At 43.8% G+C, this 16,135-nt stretch overlaps 1 protein-coding gene across 8 annotated transcripts in view; it reads right to left on the bottom strand.

Annotated features, from left to right (window-relative positions):
* Positions 1-16,135, bottom strand: part of LOC134346629 (protein PRRC2A-like) — a 149,775-nt gene that overhangs the window by 29,946 nt on the left and 103,694 nt on the right. For 6 of the 8 annotated variants that reach the window (XM_063048086.1, XM_063048089.1, XM_063048092.1 and 3 more), the window contains 3 exons: positions 12,589-12,819; positions 10,794-10,880; positions 184-285 (listed from right to left, as the gene is read on the bottom strand). In XM_063048086.1, coding sequence (XP_062904156.1) covers positions 184-285; positions 10,794-10,880; positions 12,589-12,819 — 420 coding nt within the window. The remainder of the gene's footprint in view (positions 1-183; positions 286-10,793; positions 10,881-12,588; positions 12,820-16,135) is intronic. The other 2 variants (XM_063048087.1, XM_063048091.1) reach the window with 2 other exon arrangements.

Here is a 16,135-nt window from a genome sequence, read left to right as displayed (position 1 = left end):
TACAATTCCAATGTCAACCACAGAGGCTAGCGCAACTTTCAGATATTAGCAAGTCCATAGTTATGTCCCTTGGATTTCTTCAGAATGACAGATGGATACTCATCAAAGTCTCCCTTTACCTGAGAGAGATGAAGGCTAATGTTGTAAGTTGGCCTTTGATAAACAGCAAATCAGAAGTCCTACCTTAAGAGTCAATTCATTGCCAGGATGAGATGCAGGAGCCATCTCACTGTTTTGTGGTGGGGTCTCAATTGTAGCGACTGGTAGTGGGGGAGCTAAAGGCACCTAGAAAAGAAAAGAAAATTCAACATTCTCTGTTAAACAGCAAGATGGCTGATATTCCATTCCTACCTACATTCACCACCTTAAATGACATGGATGAATTATGACTTCAAGTGATATAGAAAACTTATCAGAAATGAAATTCTACTCAGCAATTTGAGATGGACTTGGTGGGAGAAGTAGAGGCAGAGGGGATATAGAGAAAACAAGGGGGCACTGAAAGAGAAAGTTTACCCAATAGCAGAGCAGCTTGATTAGGAGAGAAAAAAAAACTATCTCGAAGTAATGTTTCATTTCCTTCGGTATGAAAAACTAAACAAATGGTGGTTTATACAAAAGAACGAATTGCAAACCAAGATAGTTGTCCTTTCCTTTCCCCATCCTTTCTCACCTTGCAGCAGCACATACTTCAATAATGAATTTGTAAACAGAGTATTACCGCCTTTAGGGATGGTCAATGTAGGTGTGGTTTTTTTGCATGTAAAACAATATTAGGTGTATTTTTTAATGCCAGGACCTTGCTTTCAGAAACGGGCAGTAGCAACAATAAAACTTATTTCCTTCATGCTTCCTGTATCAATGTTGACAGGATAAAGGGGAAGGATAGCAGTGCACAAATCAGAAATAGGAAAATTTACATCACTCTTGACGTCAATTGCCTAAAACTCTTAGATATGAAGCAGTAGCCCCAATGCCCAACTAAATGCAACACTCATAAAAGTTGCTGGTGAATGCAGCAGGCCAGGCAGCATCTCTTGGAAGAGGTACAGTCGATGTTTCGGGTCAAGACCCTTCGTCAGGACTAACTGAAGAGCTAGTAAGAGATTTGAAAGTGGGGATGGGGGGGGAAGGGGGGGTGATCCGAAATGATAGGAGAAGACAGGAGGGGGAGGGATGGAGCCAAGAGCTGGACAAGTATTGGCAAAAGGGATATGAGAGGATCATGGGACAGGAGGCCCAGGGAGAAAGAAAGGGGGCGGGGAACCAGAGGATATAGTGAGGGGGATAGAGGGAGAAAAAGGAGAGACAGAGAGAATGTGTGTATATAAATAAATAACGGATGGGGTAGGAGGGGGAGGTGGGGCATTAGCAGAAGTTAGAGAAGTCAATGTTCATGCCATCAGGTTGGAGGCTACCCAGACGGAATATAAGGTGTTGTTCCTCTAACCTGAACGTGGCTTCATCTTTACAGTAGAGGAGGCTGTGGATAGACATGGGAATGGGACGTGGAATTAAAATGTGTGGCCACTGGGAGATCCTGCTTTCTCTGGTGGACAGAGCGTAGGTGTTCAGCAAAACGATCTCCCAGTCTGCGTTGGGTCTCGCCAATGTACAGAAGTCCACATCAGGAGCACGGAACGCAGTACATCACCCCAGCCGACCCACAGGTGAAGTGTCGCCTCACCTGGAAGGACTGTCTGGGGCCCTGAATGGTAGTGAGGGAGGAAGTGTAAGGGCCCTTGTTCCACTTACAAGGATATTTGCCAGGAGGAAGATCGGTGGGGAGAGATGGGGGGGTGATGAATGAAATGTTGCTTGAAATTCCAGCATCTGCAGATTTCCTCGTGTTTGCATTTTTAAATGCAACACTATCCATTTTGTTAAAAACAATACACTGCCAGATTACAGCAACATACATCAAAGTTGCTGGTGAAAGCAGCAGGCCAAGCAGCATCTATAGGAAGAGGCGCAGTCAACGTTTCAGGCCGAGACCCTTCGCCAGGACTAACTGAAGGAAGAGTGAGTAAGGGATTTGAAAGCTGGAGGGGGAGGGGGAGATGCAAAATGATAGGAGAAGACAGGAGGGGGAGGGATAGAGCCGAGAGCTGGACAGGTGATAGGCAAAAGGGGATACGAGGTCCGGGAAGAAAGACAAGGGGTGGGGTGACCCAGAGGATGGGCAAGAGGTATATTCAGAGGGACAGAGGGAGAAAAAGGAGAGTGAGAGAAAGAACGTGTGCATAAAAATGAGTAACAGATGGGGTACGAGGGGGAGGTGGGGCCTTAGCGGAAGTTAGAGAAGTCGATGTTCATGTCATCAGGTTGGAGGCTACCCAGACGGAATATAAGGTGTTGTTCCTCCAACCTGAGTGTGGCTTCATCTTTACAGTAGAGGAGGCCATGGATAGACATGTCAGAATGGGAATGGGATGTGGAACTAAAATGTGTGGCCACTGGGAGATCCTGCTTTCTCTGGTGGACAGAGCGTAGGTGTTCAGCAAAACGATCTCCCAGTCTGCGTTGGGTCTCGCCAATGTACAGAAGTCCACATCAGGAGCACGGAACGCAGTACATCACCCCAGCCGACCCACAGGTGAAGTGTCGCCTCACCTGGAAGGACTGTCTGGGGCCCTGAATGGTAGTGAGGGAGGAAGTGTAAGGGCCCTTGTTCCACTTACAAGGATATTTGCCAGGAGGAAGATCGGTGGGGAGAGATGGGGGGGTGATGAATGAAATGTTGCTTGAAATTCCAGCATCTGCAGATTTCCTCGTGTTTGCATTTTTAAATGCAACACTATCCATTTTGTTAAAAACAATACACTGCCAGATTACAGCAACATACATCAAAGTTGCTGGTGAAAGCAGCAGGCCAAGCAGCATCTATAGGAAGAGGCGCAGTCGACGTTTCAGGCCGAGACCCTTCGCCAGGACTAACTGAAGGAAGAGTGAGTAAGGGATTTGAAAGCTGGAGGGGGAGGGGAGATGCAAAATGATAGGAGAAGACAGGAGGGGGAGGGATAGAGCCGAGAGCTGGACAGGTGATAGGCAAAAGGGGATACGAGGTCCGGGAAGAAAGACAAGGGGGGGGGGTGACCCAGAGGATGGGCAAGAGGTATATTCAGAGGGACAGAGGGAGAAAAAGGAGAGTGAGAGAAAGAACGTGTGCATAAAAATGAGTAACAGATGGGGTACGAGGGGGAGGTGGGGCCTTAGCGGAAGTTAGAGAAGTCGATGTTCATGTCATCAGGTTGGAGGCTACCCAGACGGAATATAAGGTGTTGTTCCTCCAACCTGAGTGTGGCTTCATCTTTACAGTAGAGGAGGCCATGGATAGACATGTCAGAATGGGAATGGGATGTGGAATTAAAATGTGTGGCCACTGGGAGATCCTGCTTTCTCTGGCGGACAGAGCGTAAATGTTCAGCAAAGCGGTCTCCCAGTCTGCGTCGGGTCTCACCAATATATAAAAGGCCACATCGGGAGCACCGGACGCAGTATATCACCCCAGTCGACTCACAGGTGAAGTGATGCCTCACCTGGAAGGACTGTTTGGGGCCCTGAATGGTGGTAAGGGAGGAAGTGTAAGGGCATGTGTAGCACTTGTTCCGCTTACACGGATAAGTGCCAGGAGGGAGATCAGTGGGGAGGGATGGGGGGGGACGAATGGACAAGGGAGTTGTGTAGGGAGCGATCCCTGCAGAATGCAGAGGGGGGGGGAGGGAAAGATGTGCTTAGTGGTGGGATCCCGTTGGAGGTGGCGGAAGTTACGGAGAATAATATGTTGGACCCGGAGGCTGGTGGGGTGGTAGGTGAGGACCAGGGGAACCCTATTCCTAGTGGGGTGGTGGGAGGATGGAGTGAGAGCAGATGTACGTGAAATGGGGGAGATTAGGCCTCTTCAATCAAGGTTGGCTTCACAAGACTCTTATCCAAAAGGAACTGGGTTTGCAGTGTGCAGATAAATCAAATTATTATACAAAACGATGCACACACGAGGAATTCTGCAGATGCTGGAAATTCAAGCAACATATTCCATCTGGGTAGCCTCCAACCTGATGGCATGAACATTGACTTCTCTAACTTCTGTTAATGCCCCACCTCCCCCTCCTACCCCATCGTTATTTATTTATATACATACATTCTTTCTCTCTCTCTCTTTTTTCTCCCTCTGTCCCTCTGACTATACCCCTTGCCCATCCTCTGGGTTCCCCCCCCTCCCCCTTTTCCTTCTCCCTGGGCCTTCTGTCCCATGATCCTTTCATATCCCTTTTCCCAATCACCTGTCCAGCTCTTGGCTCCATCCCTCCCCCTCCTGTCTTCTCCTATCATTTTGGATCTCCCCCTCCCCCTTTCAAATCTCTTACTAGCTCTTCCTTCAGTTAGTCCTGACGAAGGGTCTTGGTCCGAATCGTTGACTGTACCTCTTCCTACAGATGCTGCCTGGCCTGCTGCGTTCACCAGCAAATCTGATGTGTGTTGATACAAAACGATGCAACTGATCTGGAATCCTGGAAAGATATGAATTCCTACTGACCCAGTATCATGTCAGGAAGGGTTGTACTCTGTTCATCTTTACCTGAGTGCAAGACGTTTGACACCTTTAAAATTGCACTTTGCTTAATGTTCCAAGATAAATTTGCTGACAGACGAATTGAGAAAATAACACAAAGTTAACCAGTAAAACAATGAATGTCTCGTTGAGATGCTATAGCAGCTTTTACAATGGGATTTATTTTGCTTGGATTCTGGGAGATGGGCAATTGTGTGGCAGCTACTTTTGGGTTATATTCAATCCAGCTCTCCATTTCTGGCAGGATTGTCGTGTCGGTCTATTAACTTACCACCAGGAAAACTGACCAGCCCGATTTAGCAGTGCAATTACATAGGTTTATGGTCAACAACCTCCTTGAATTTTAATTAAACATCTATGTTGTAAAAGCACTTTACAATACCAAAACACACAATACTTTATATTAAAAAATGTTGTTCAGATTAGTTGGATATATCCCACTGATACATAACACAAGCTTCCAAGCAACCCAAAATTTCCTTTGCCTTACGAGACGGGAGAACATACACCATTCTTTATCGAGGGGTCAGCAGTGGAAAGGATTAGCAGTTTCATGTTCCTGGGTCTACCCTGGGTCCAATATATCAATGCAATCATGAAGGCAGCATATGCTATGGCTCTATGTTAAGAGTTTGAGGAGATTTTGGTATGTCACCTAACATTAACATACTACAGATGTACCCTGGAAGCATTCTGACCGGTTGCATCACCGTCTGTCATGAAGGCGAGAATGCATTGGATCAAAAAAGGCTCCATCATGAGCACAAGCCTCCCAACCGGAGGACATTTTTAACAGATGATGCCTCAAGAAGGTGGCATCCATTATTAAGGAGCCCCACCACACATGCCCTTTTCTCATTACTACCAGAGTGGGTGTACAGGAGCCTGAAGACCCGCACTCAGCTTTTCAGGAACAGCTTCTTCCACTCTTATCAGATTTCTGAATAGTCCATGCATCCATGACCACTACACTACTATTTTGCTCTCCTTATGTACAACTTTAATTTTCATTGTAAATTTATATACATCTTGCATTGTACTGCTGATGCAAAACAAATTTCATGATACATGTCAGTGATTATAAATCCGTAGATTACCAACACCAAACCTCCTTTGACTTCACTGCTACATTTGCTAACACACAACTGCGGATGTTAGATCTTTCCCTCCGGTCCTGCCATGATCACCAGTGGCACAATTGACACTCACCAGAATGGAAAGGAGTGCAAGCTCTCATTTTGAAATACTATGTTCCAATTATCAAATACAGCACAAGGACTCGAAGATCAACAGAACTGAGTTAGTGATTGTAACTGGGTTACAGTATTTGGCCTGAGTATCATTAAGCTCTGAACTGGAAGTGAAGAGGTGGATAAGTCCTCTGCAAAGTGCAAACTTGCATGTGGCTAATCAGGCGAGGTTAGGACTGTGTACTCAACAGATTCTCCAAAACCCACAGAATCTGTTCCACAAAAACTTGTGCTGCTGGCTACAGGGTGTCATACCCTAGTCTTCCGGTAGCTGACCGATATTCTGAATACCAATCAACCATTCCAAAGACAAGAAAATACTGGAATATTGGAGCGAAAAACGATTCTGCTCAGGAAGTCAGCTAGTCAAGCAGCATTTATACTGGGTGGGCAGCAGGGAGAACAGTCCTCATGGAAGTTTGCATCAGAAACGTTGACAGTTCCTTCCTTCCACCCCAATAGATGCTGCTTAACCTGCCAAGTTCCACCAGCAGAGTGCGTTACTATGAAGAATCCAGATTTAAAACACTTTGCAGAAGTTAAATGTTCCACGAGCTGGGATACTGGCTGCTGGAATTACTGCACATCATCTTGTCTTCATCAGCTTCGTGTTTTCAGACAGAACCCATACCAGCTCTCTTACTTCTCACTTTGATATAGGAGCTAACTAAGATCATTACCTTAACATGAGACTCTGCAGATGCTGGAAATTCAAATGATCATGGACATATAAAATGCTGGAAGAGCTCAATAGGTCAGGCACATCTATGGAGAGGAATAAAGCACTCATGTTTCAGGCTGAGACCCTTCACCAGGACGCGAACAGTCTGAAATCATCAAGAATCTCAGCCCAAAATGTCGATTTTTTATTCTTCTCCATGGATACAGGCTGACCTGCTGAAATCTTCCAACACTTTGTGTGCGTGTATTTCTCTGAGATCACCATCTTTTACAACTGAAAATCTATACCTTTCATTGCCCAGAGACCCTGCCCACTCTATACAGTCCCTCTTCTGCCTTCTCCTATTGGGCAGAAGATACAAAATCCCAGAAGCATATTACACCTGTCTCAGGGACAGCTTTTATCCCACTGTTTGCAGACTTCTTGAGTAATAAGATGCACTCTTGGTCTCCATTTATGAATCTGTTTCTGGACAATTGGGCCTTGTTCCAGGGAAGGTGGGACCTGTTCTGATGGGATGGGTTGCACCTGAACTGGAGGGGGACTAACACCTTTGCAAGAAAGTTTGCTAGTGCTGCTCGGGGGGGGGTTAAACTAGATTTGCAGAGGGAGGGGAACCAGAATGTTAGAGCAGGTAGTGAGGTGGAGGAGGATAAAAGTCATGAGAGAACTGCAAGTATAGTACATGGAGTAAAGCCAGATCTAACATATAAAGAGGCTTTGAGGAAAGGGAAACAGAATAGAGGGTGTAAACGTAGTAAGGTAGAAGGGCTGAAGTGTGTGTACTTCAATGCAAGAAGCATCAGGAACAAAGGTGATGAACTGAGAGCTTGGATACATACATGGAATTATGACGTAGTGGCCATTACAGATACTTGGCTGGCACCAGGGCATGAATGGATTCTCGATGTTCCTGGATTTCAGTGCTTTAAAAGCGATTGGGGGGGGGGGGAAGGGGAGGAGGGGTGGCATTACTGGTCAGGGATACTATTACAGCTACAGAAAGGGTGGGTAATGTAGCGGGATCCTCTGAGTCAGTATGGGTGGAAGTCAGGAACAGGAAGGGAGCAGTTACTCTATTGGGAGTATTCTATAGGCCCCCTGGTAGCAGCAGAGATACCGAGGAGCATATTGGGAGGCAGATTTTGGAAAGGAGCAAAAATAACATCATGGGTGACTTCAACTTCCCAAATATTGATTGGCACTTGATTAGTTCCAATGGTTTAGATAGGGCAGAGTTTGTTAAGTGCGCCCAGGACAGATTCCTGTTAAAAGTATGTTGACAGGCCGACTAGGAGGAATGCCTTACTAGATTAGTATTAGGTAACGAACCGGGTCAGGTCACAGATCTCTCAGTGGGTGAGCATCTGGGGTACAGTGACCAACGCTCCCTGGTCTTTAACATTATCATGGAAAAGGATAGAATCAGAGAGGACAGGAAAGTATTTAATTGGGGAAGGGCAAATTATGAGGCTATAAGGCTAGAACTTGCTGGTGTGAATTGGGATGATGTTTTTGCAGGGAAATGTACTATGGACATGTGGTCGATGTTTAGGGATCTCTTGCAGGATGCTAGGGATAAATTTGTCCCGGTGAAGAAGCTAAAGAATGGTAGGGTGAAGGAACAATGGGTGACAAGTGAGGTAGAGAATCTAGTCAGGTGGAAGGCGGCAGCACACATAAGGTTTAGGAAGCAAGTATCAGATGGGTCTATTGAGGAATATAGGGCAGCAAGAAAGCTTAAGAAGGGGCTGAGGAGAGCAAGAAGGGGGCATGAGAAGGCCTTGGCGAGTAGGGTAAAGGAAAATCCCAAGGCATTCTTCAATTATGTGAAGAACAAAAGGATGACAGGAGTGAAGATAGGACTGATTAGAGATAAAGATGGGAAGCTGTGCCTGGAGGCTGTGGAAGTGAATGAGGTCCTCAATGAATACTTCTCTTCAGTATTCACCAATCAGAGGGAACTTGATGATGGGTGAGGACAATATGAGTGAGGTTGATGTTCTGCAGCATGTTGATATTAAGAGAGAGGAGGTGTTGCAGTTAAAATTAGGACGGACTATTCCCCAGGCTGCTCCATGAGGTGAGGGAAGAGATTGCTGAGCCTCTGGCTAGGTTCTTTATGTCCGTGTTGTCCATTGGAATGGTACCGGAGGATTGAAGGGAAGCGAATGTTGTCCCTTTGTTCAAAAAAGGTAGTAGGGATAGTCCGGGTAACTATAGACCAGTGAGCTTTATGTCTGGGGTGGGAAAGCTGTTGGAAAAGATTCTTACAGATAGGATCTATAGGCATTTACAGAATCATGGTCTGATCAAGGACAGTCAGCATGGCTTTGTGAAGGGCAGATCGTGTCCAACAAGCCTGATAGAGTTCTTTCAGAAGGTGACCATGCATATAGATGAGGGTAGTGCAGTGAATGTGATCTATATGGATTTTAGTAAGGCATTTGACAAGGTTCCACATGGTAGGATTATTCAGAAAGTCAGAAGGCATGGGATCCAGGGAAGTTTGGCCAGGTGGATTCAGAATTGGCTTGCCTGCAGAAAGCAGAGGGTTGTGGTGGAGGGAGTACATTCAGAATGGAGAGTTGTGACTAGTGGTGTCCCACAAGGATCAGTTCTGGGACCTCTACTTTTCGTGATTTTTATTAACGACCTGGATGTGGGGGATAGAAGGGTAGGTTAGCTACTTTGCAGACGACACAAAGGTTGGTGGTATTGTGGATAGTGTACAGGATTGTCGAAGCTTGCAGAGAGACATTGATAGAATGCAGAAGTGGGCTGAGAAGTGGCAGATGGAGTTCAACCCGGAGAAGTGTGAGGTGGTACACTTTGGAAGGACAAACTCCAAGGCAGAGTACAACGTAAAAGGCAGGATACTTGGCAGTGTGAAGGAGCAGAGGGATCTGGCGATACATGTCCACAGATCCCTGAAAGTTGCCTCACAGGTAGAAAGGGTAGTTAAGAAAGCTTCTGGAGTGTTAGCTTTCATAAGTGGAGGGACAGAGTTTAAGAGTCGTGGGGTAATGATGCAGCTCTATAAAACTCCGGTTAGGCCACACTTGGAGTACAGTGTCCAGTTCTGGTCGCCTCACTACAGGAAGGATGTGGAAGTATTGGAAAGGGTACAGAGGAGATTTACCAGGATGCTGCCTGGTTTAGAGTGTATGCATTATGATCAGAGATTAAGGGAGCTAGGGCTTTACTCTCTGGAGAGAGGAGGATGAGAGGAGACATGATAGACATATACAAGATAATAAGAGGAATAGATAGAGTGGATAGCCAGCGCCTCTTCCCCAGGGCACCACTGCTCAATACAAAGAGGACATGGCTTTAAGGTAAGGGGTGGGAAGTTCAAGGGGGATATTAGAGGAAGGTTTTTTACTCAGGGAGTGGTTGGTGCGTGGAATGCACTGCCTGAGTCAGTGGTGGAGGCAGATACACTAGTGAAGTTTAAGAGACTACTGGACAGGTATATGGAGGAATTTAAGGTGGGAGGTTATATGGGAGGCAGGGTTTAAGGGTCGGCACAACATTGTGGGCCGAAGAGCCTGTACTGTGCTGTATGATTCTATGTTCTATCTTGCAGTTCATTTTTACCAGCACTGCACTTTTTGGTAGCTTTACACTTCTCTGCATTGTTAATGTTCTACCTTATTCTAGCTCAATACATCATGTAAAGATTTAATCTGTATGAACAGTGTGCAAGACAAGTTTTCACTCCATCTTGGTACACGTGACAATAATAAACTAATCAGTTCTTAAACTGGTTGCCTGGGCAGTTACACTTAGCAACCATGGGGTCAGGGAATATAGACGTCCACAGTATAGGGAGGCAGAGTAGTGAGAACCATTCTGAACACAGAAGGCAATTCATTTATTGGTTTATGGAAGGACAGCACAAAGAAGGCACTTCCAGCCCCAGCAACCCCCAACAACTCAGATTTAACATCAACCTAATCACGGGACAATTTATGATGACCAATTAACCTACCCAGTAGGTCTTTGGAGCATGCAAAGAAACCAGTGTGCCTGGGGAAACCCACACGTTCCATGGGGAGGACATACAGACTCCTGTAGGACTCTTGTAAGATGATGCCAGAATTGAGCTCCAACGCCCCAAGCAGCAATAGCACTATGCTGATCACTATGCTACTGTGAAAGACAGCAAGAATTAAAAGACAGAAGTTTCTCTAAAATAAATTAGCTTATGAAGTAGTTGCATACTTTACAGCACAGTACTGATAAAATATTGACAAAAGGATGCAGGAAATGATATTGCACATACATCGTTGCTGGCAGAATTCTGTAGAGTGTTGGGTGACGAACTTGCAGATCTGGGCAGGGTATTCACGTTCAGATTGAAATCAGAATCCTGAAAGCCAAGGACACAAAAAGAATTATAGTCATTTGGCACTTGACGTTCAAGATAGTTTGTTGGTAATTATTAAAAATAACTATAGCCTCTTTACAGGTTAAGCTAACAAAAAACAATTCTTCTACAAGGGCTATTAACAGCGATGACGTTAGGGAACATTTGTTATCTCACAAATGAGAAGCTGTCCTTGCACTGGACATCTCAGTACTATATAATCTGCAGCCCTGATAAAAATGAATATTCTGGAGACTTCAGCATAACATGGCTCTCATCTCAGACTGCTCTATTAAACCTTCCAAATAGTAACAGTGCCAATATCTTTTCTAGTGACTCTGAAGTAATGTGAATAACATTTCAAGTCCAAGACCTTTCATCAAAAGCTTCCATTTGTTATAATCAAAGGTCGTCCACTCAAAACATCAGGATTTCTCCCCTCAAAAGGCATTGCAAGTGCTACAAAATCTGCAGTGTTTTGTTTGGTACAGGGCACTGATGTACAGACAAGGGTATCAAAGAGCAAAAAAAAAAAAAAAAAAAATGCAGGCAAAGCACAGTGGGAGTGGTGAATGTGGAAGGGGGCTATCTCTGTTCTCTGAACTGGGGAATACCAGAAGCAGATGTAGACAAAATTAATGTTTCTTCCAGCAAAAGGCACAAACACAGACAGAAAGTAATTGAATGACTGACCTAAATTGAAAGGCTGAATGGATTACATGGCCCAACTTGAAACTTAAAGCTCCTCCCGATTCACTTCAAAGTTTAGTGTCAACTGCATAAGCACATCTATGCACAGGTACAATGAAAATCTTGCTAGCTGCAGCATCATAGGCACACAGAACTTGCATGTTCCTTCATGTAAACCTACAGCACAGGAGACCACTCAGTGTCCACATCAGCCAAAAATAGACTTCATCCCACTTGCCAGCTGTTGGTCTGTTGCTCTGATGGCAGGTGCGCATTCAAATTGGTCTTAAATATCTTGACTATTGTGGCTCCACTGCCATTTCATGCATTGAGTAACAAACCCTCAAACTACTAACGATCACTAAAAATTTTTAGTGAAACATGTCAACTCCCTTCTGGCTCTCATACCAACTTTAATTTATACTTTAGCCACTGCCTTCTCTACAAGAGAAGTGGGCCCCTATTTAAACTTAGTGGAAAATAGTGACAAAGTAAATGCATTTCTATAAAAAGGAAATGTAGGATGTAGGATGGTCAATATAAGGATAATGGGAATTAAAATGCAAAGGCAAAGCAAAGGACATTTAAAAAAGATGCATTTAATTTGATACATCTATTAGGATCTATCCAAATATACTCTGAAGAGCAAATTCCCAAAAACTGACTGCACTTTCAGCAAGGAAACAATTCCCCAACACTAATTTGGTCATCAACACACCTGGGTACATCTGTGAACACCTCCTTTAGTTTCATGTACTCTCAGATTTCACTTTGTTGTCATGTCTCTTTCCTACAGAAGTTCTTCTCTGGGTCTCTCCCAATGATTAAAAGGTGGCAAGTTTAACCCAATCAATAACCCTGACCATTTTTCCCATTCTTTCTCCTTTCCCCATTGAATTTATTTCACCCGCCCCCCCAGCACTAAAAAAAAAGCTACTGCTGTTGTTGAGGCTATTCCGCCCACCAGTAACTTAAAGGTGGCGTCAAAAGGTACCAAACTTTCAATACCAAGGTAACTCACTTTTGCACTCACTCCAAACTGGATCGGCGGCACAGCAACTTCACTCTCCAGGAGCAAGTCAGGGTCGGGCTTTGATTTCGGTCTACTTATGGAAAAGCCAACAGCTTTTGTGCCTCTATCGGGACTTGATTTGTGTTGTCCTTCTCTTGCCTTCTTATTTTTCAGTGAACGCTCATTTCCTATTGGCCCAGGTTTATGCTCTTTACCTAATTCGCTGGCAGTCTCCTGGAACTTGACAAAATGGAGACTTTCAGTGAATGGCTTAGGAAACAGACATTATTAATCATTGCTGTATCAAAATCAGGAACATTAAGGTGTATTCCATCAACAAAAACTAGTTAATCCAATAATGAGATAGTTTAAAAAATTCTTACGTGCTGTTATATCCAAGTTGTAGCAGCTGATTAGTTTAGCTCTAACAGTCCATGAGCAGACTGAAGCAATGTATACCACCACTGGAAGACACTTGAATTTGTACAAGCTGAACCCTTGAACTTACAATTTGTCATGGCCTTGTACCCTTGTCTACCTGCACTGTACTCCAAGTGACAATAGTCTCCATTTTTATTGGTTTTCCTTGCACTTGCTGATGTGATGGAATGACTTACATGAATGGCATGCAAAACATTATACACCAACTTATAAATTAAAATACCAGTTTAAAAAAATATAGATCAGACTACAGTTTAATTTGCAGGTCTCCACAATGTCGTTCTTTGGTCAGTCTGACAGCATAACATGGTGCGGAGCCAGCATCTTTGGGATACACCCAAGTGGCTTCTGCATACAAAATCTGTGCATACACAGTACCAGGCTGCACGCTGAGTCAGCACCATTCACCTAAGATTCGTCCTTTTAGAATCAGATTAATTCTGGTCAGGAGAAGAATCTGCTGAACAAACAGGCCATCGAAGGGACAGGTAGCGACCAGTTAGGGATGCAGACAAGAATGCTCAAGAATTCCCTTCAGCGCCTTTCAGTATCGCTACCAATGAAGGTTGATTACTTTCCTTTCCCATATTGCATCAAGCATGAAGTATGAAAGGGAATGCAATAAGGTATACAAAGTGTATAACATATAGATTAGAGAGACTGGTTACAGAACAGGATTTGATTTTGTATACTGGAGAGTTCACATTACAGGAGACCTTTCAGCCCACTGAAATGCTCTACAAAGAGCAGATGTGAACATAATCAAATCCCCCTTTACCCTGAAATATGCCTTAAGGACAATATTAGCAAGTCTATATCACTTTCTTGTTAGCTGGGACCAGAACAGGACTCAGCTGTGGTCTAATACACTGAACATTCTAAGTTCAGCCTGGGCAGGAAGCAAAATCCACATACTATGCAGCACACCCAACTATATAACCCAACCTGGCGTTTTAATTGATGACACACAAAGAGACACTATCTGTCCTGGAAAACACTTGGATCAGTAATGACTTATTTCATAACCAAACACGGAAAATGGTGTAAGCACTCAGGTGAGACATCATCTCTAGATTGGAAAGCAGTTAATGTTTCAGGCCAAAAGTCCTACTTCTCTCTTCACAGATGCTACCTGAATGGCTGGATGTCCCTGATTTTGTATTTCCAGCTTCTGCAGACTTTTATTGTTTCGCTCAAAAATCGGAGATGTGATCTGGTGGTCACGGAGAAGTGCAAAGGGTATGATTAAGCACACTCATGTGAAGAAGAAAAATCAAGCTGTTGAATACAACTCATTTCCTTTTTCATTAAAAACGAGGAAATGCATTTACAGACCTGGGAGTTCATTACTTGAACTAATGTACCATGACTAAACAGATTTTTGCTGCTTAGTTTGAGCACAGTTGCATGTTTTTATCAGTTAGCTGCTGTTTTTAAGCTTGGCAGGTCGGTCCCTGTCGTCAGTTGAGTTCAATGTGCAGTCTAATTGCACTACAATGGACATGAGCAGTAACAACGAACCATCGATTCCCACTGCTCAATGACACAAAGGCCATTTTCAACCAGGAAAGAGTCATTTCAGTCCATTAATTTTTTTCTCGTGACCCATTTTCCCCCACATTCCTGTCAACGTCCCCCCTCCAACCACTTACCTAAAAAGAACAATTTATCACAACCTACCAACACGAGTATCTTAGGGATATCATTGTTTATGCACAAGCACTTAGTGCTAAAACTGAATTTGAAATCAACATGTTGCTAATTACCCAAGGTATAGTCGTAAATAAAGATCTGAGAGGCATCTACTCAAAGACCATCTTGGTAATCTTGGAACAGAAGGCAGTTTTAAATTGAACTAAAAAAAAAGCAGCACCAGTAACAGTGACCATGAAAACACTGGATGGCTGTAAAGGCCCATTTGAGTTTCTTGTGATATTCAGGGAAGGAAATCTGTCATTCTTGTACACTAGGCTCAAAGGCTGATTCCTAGGTATTTGACAATATGGCACAGCATTTGCACCATCTCGAAGGGTACTCAAGAGTGGGCAACATTGCTTGTGATACCCACACGCAAAGCGTGGAAAATATTTACACTGCTCAAGATAAATTATTTTACTCCTAAAATAATCTTTTTAATTTACTCCCATGTGAAGCAAAGGAAGATGGAACAGGTTAAAGTTTAATGGATATTTACTACTCCACTCTTTTAAAGATGTTCAAAACTTTCAAACCTGCATAACAGGTGACATGGTAGCATAGTGGTTAGTGTAATACTTTACAGTGCTGTGATTAAAATCGGAGTTCAATTCCTGCTACAGTCTGTAAGGAGTTTGTAAGTTCTCCCTGTTTCATCAGAGCGTTTCCTCCAGCTGTTCCCATGTTCTCCCATATTCCAATGATGTACGGATTACTGATAGCGAGTTATGGGCTTGTTATGTTGACGTCCAAAGGATGGAGACTCTTGTGCATGCCCCCAGCACAAACTCTGTGTTAGTTATTGACATGAATGACACACTTCACTGAATGTTTCAATGTACATGTGACAAAAAGCTAACCTTTAGCAAACTCACAATCAGCAAGTAAACAATATCTAAAGTCTCTGAAATACTGAATTACTTCACTGGTCATTCAAGGATGGCTCTTTATTACAATTGCTGTTTCTCTCCAGTTTCCATCACACTACCTATACATCTTTACTAACACTAGGTATTTTAAACTAGAATCTCAAGCAACCAGAATCCTAGCTCCAGCATCACAATGTGAAATTTGCCTCTCATTACCCAATTTAACATTTTTCAATTTATACCTGCACTGGCTCCCATTTCATTTTCATTTTAAGACACATTTATAAAATGACTAGGAGTAGAAACAATAGGAGAAAGGTATGTTGAGTCAGACAGGTAGCTACATTAGTGCGGTCAAAGAGGCAGAGCTTTAATGTGGCAGAGGGGTGGAAATGGAGAAGAGTGGATTGGGGAAGGAGTCTCAATGTGAACACTTTGCACTTGCAAGCACAGGCTGTCAAAGCTGGTGCAGGAAATGGAGAGAGGAGAGCTGATGGAATTATAAGCACATAGTGAAAGGCAAAAGGGGTTGACACATATGACAACTCATG

This window comes from Mobula hypostoma, chromosome 5 (genome assembly GCF_963921235.1).
Source record: "Mobula hypostoma chromosome 5, sMobHyp1.1, whole genome shotgun sequence".
Classification (NCBI taxonomy): Eukaryota; Metazoa; Chordata; class Chondrichthyes; order Myliobatiformes; family Myliobatidae; genus Mobula; species Mobula hypostoma.
Note: the sequence above shows the minus strand (reverse complement) of the source record. Positions and strands in the feature narration are given on the sequence as shown.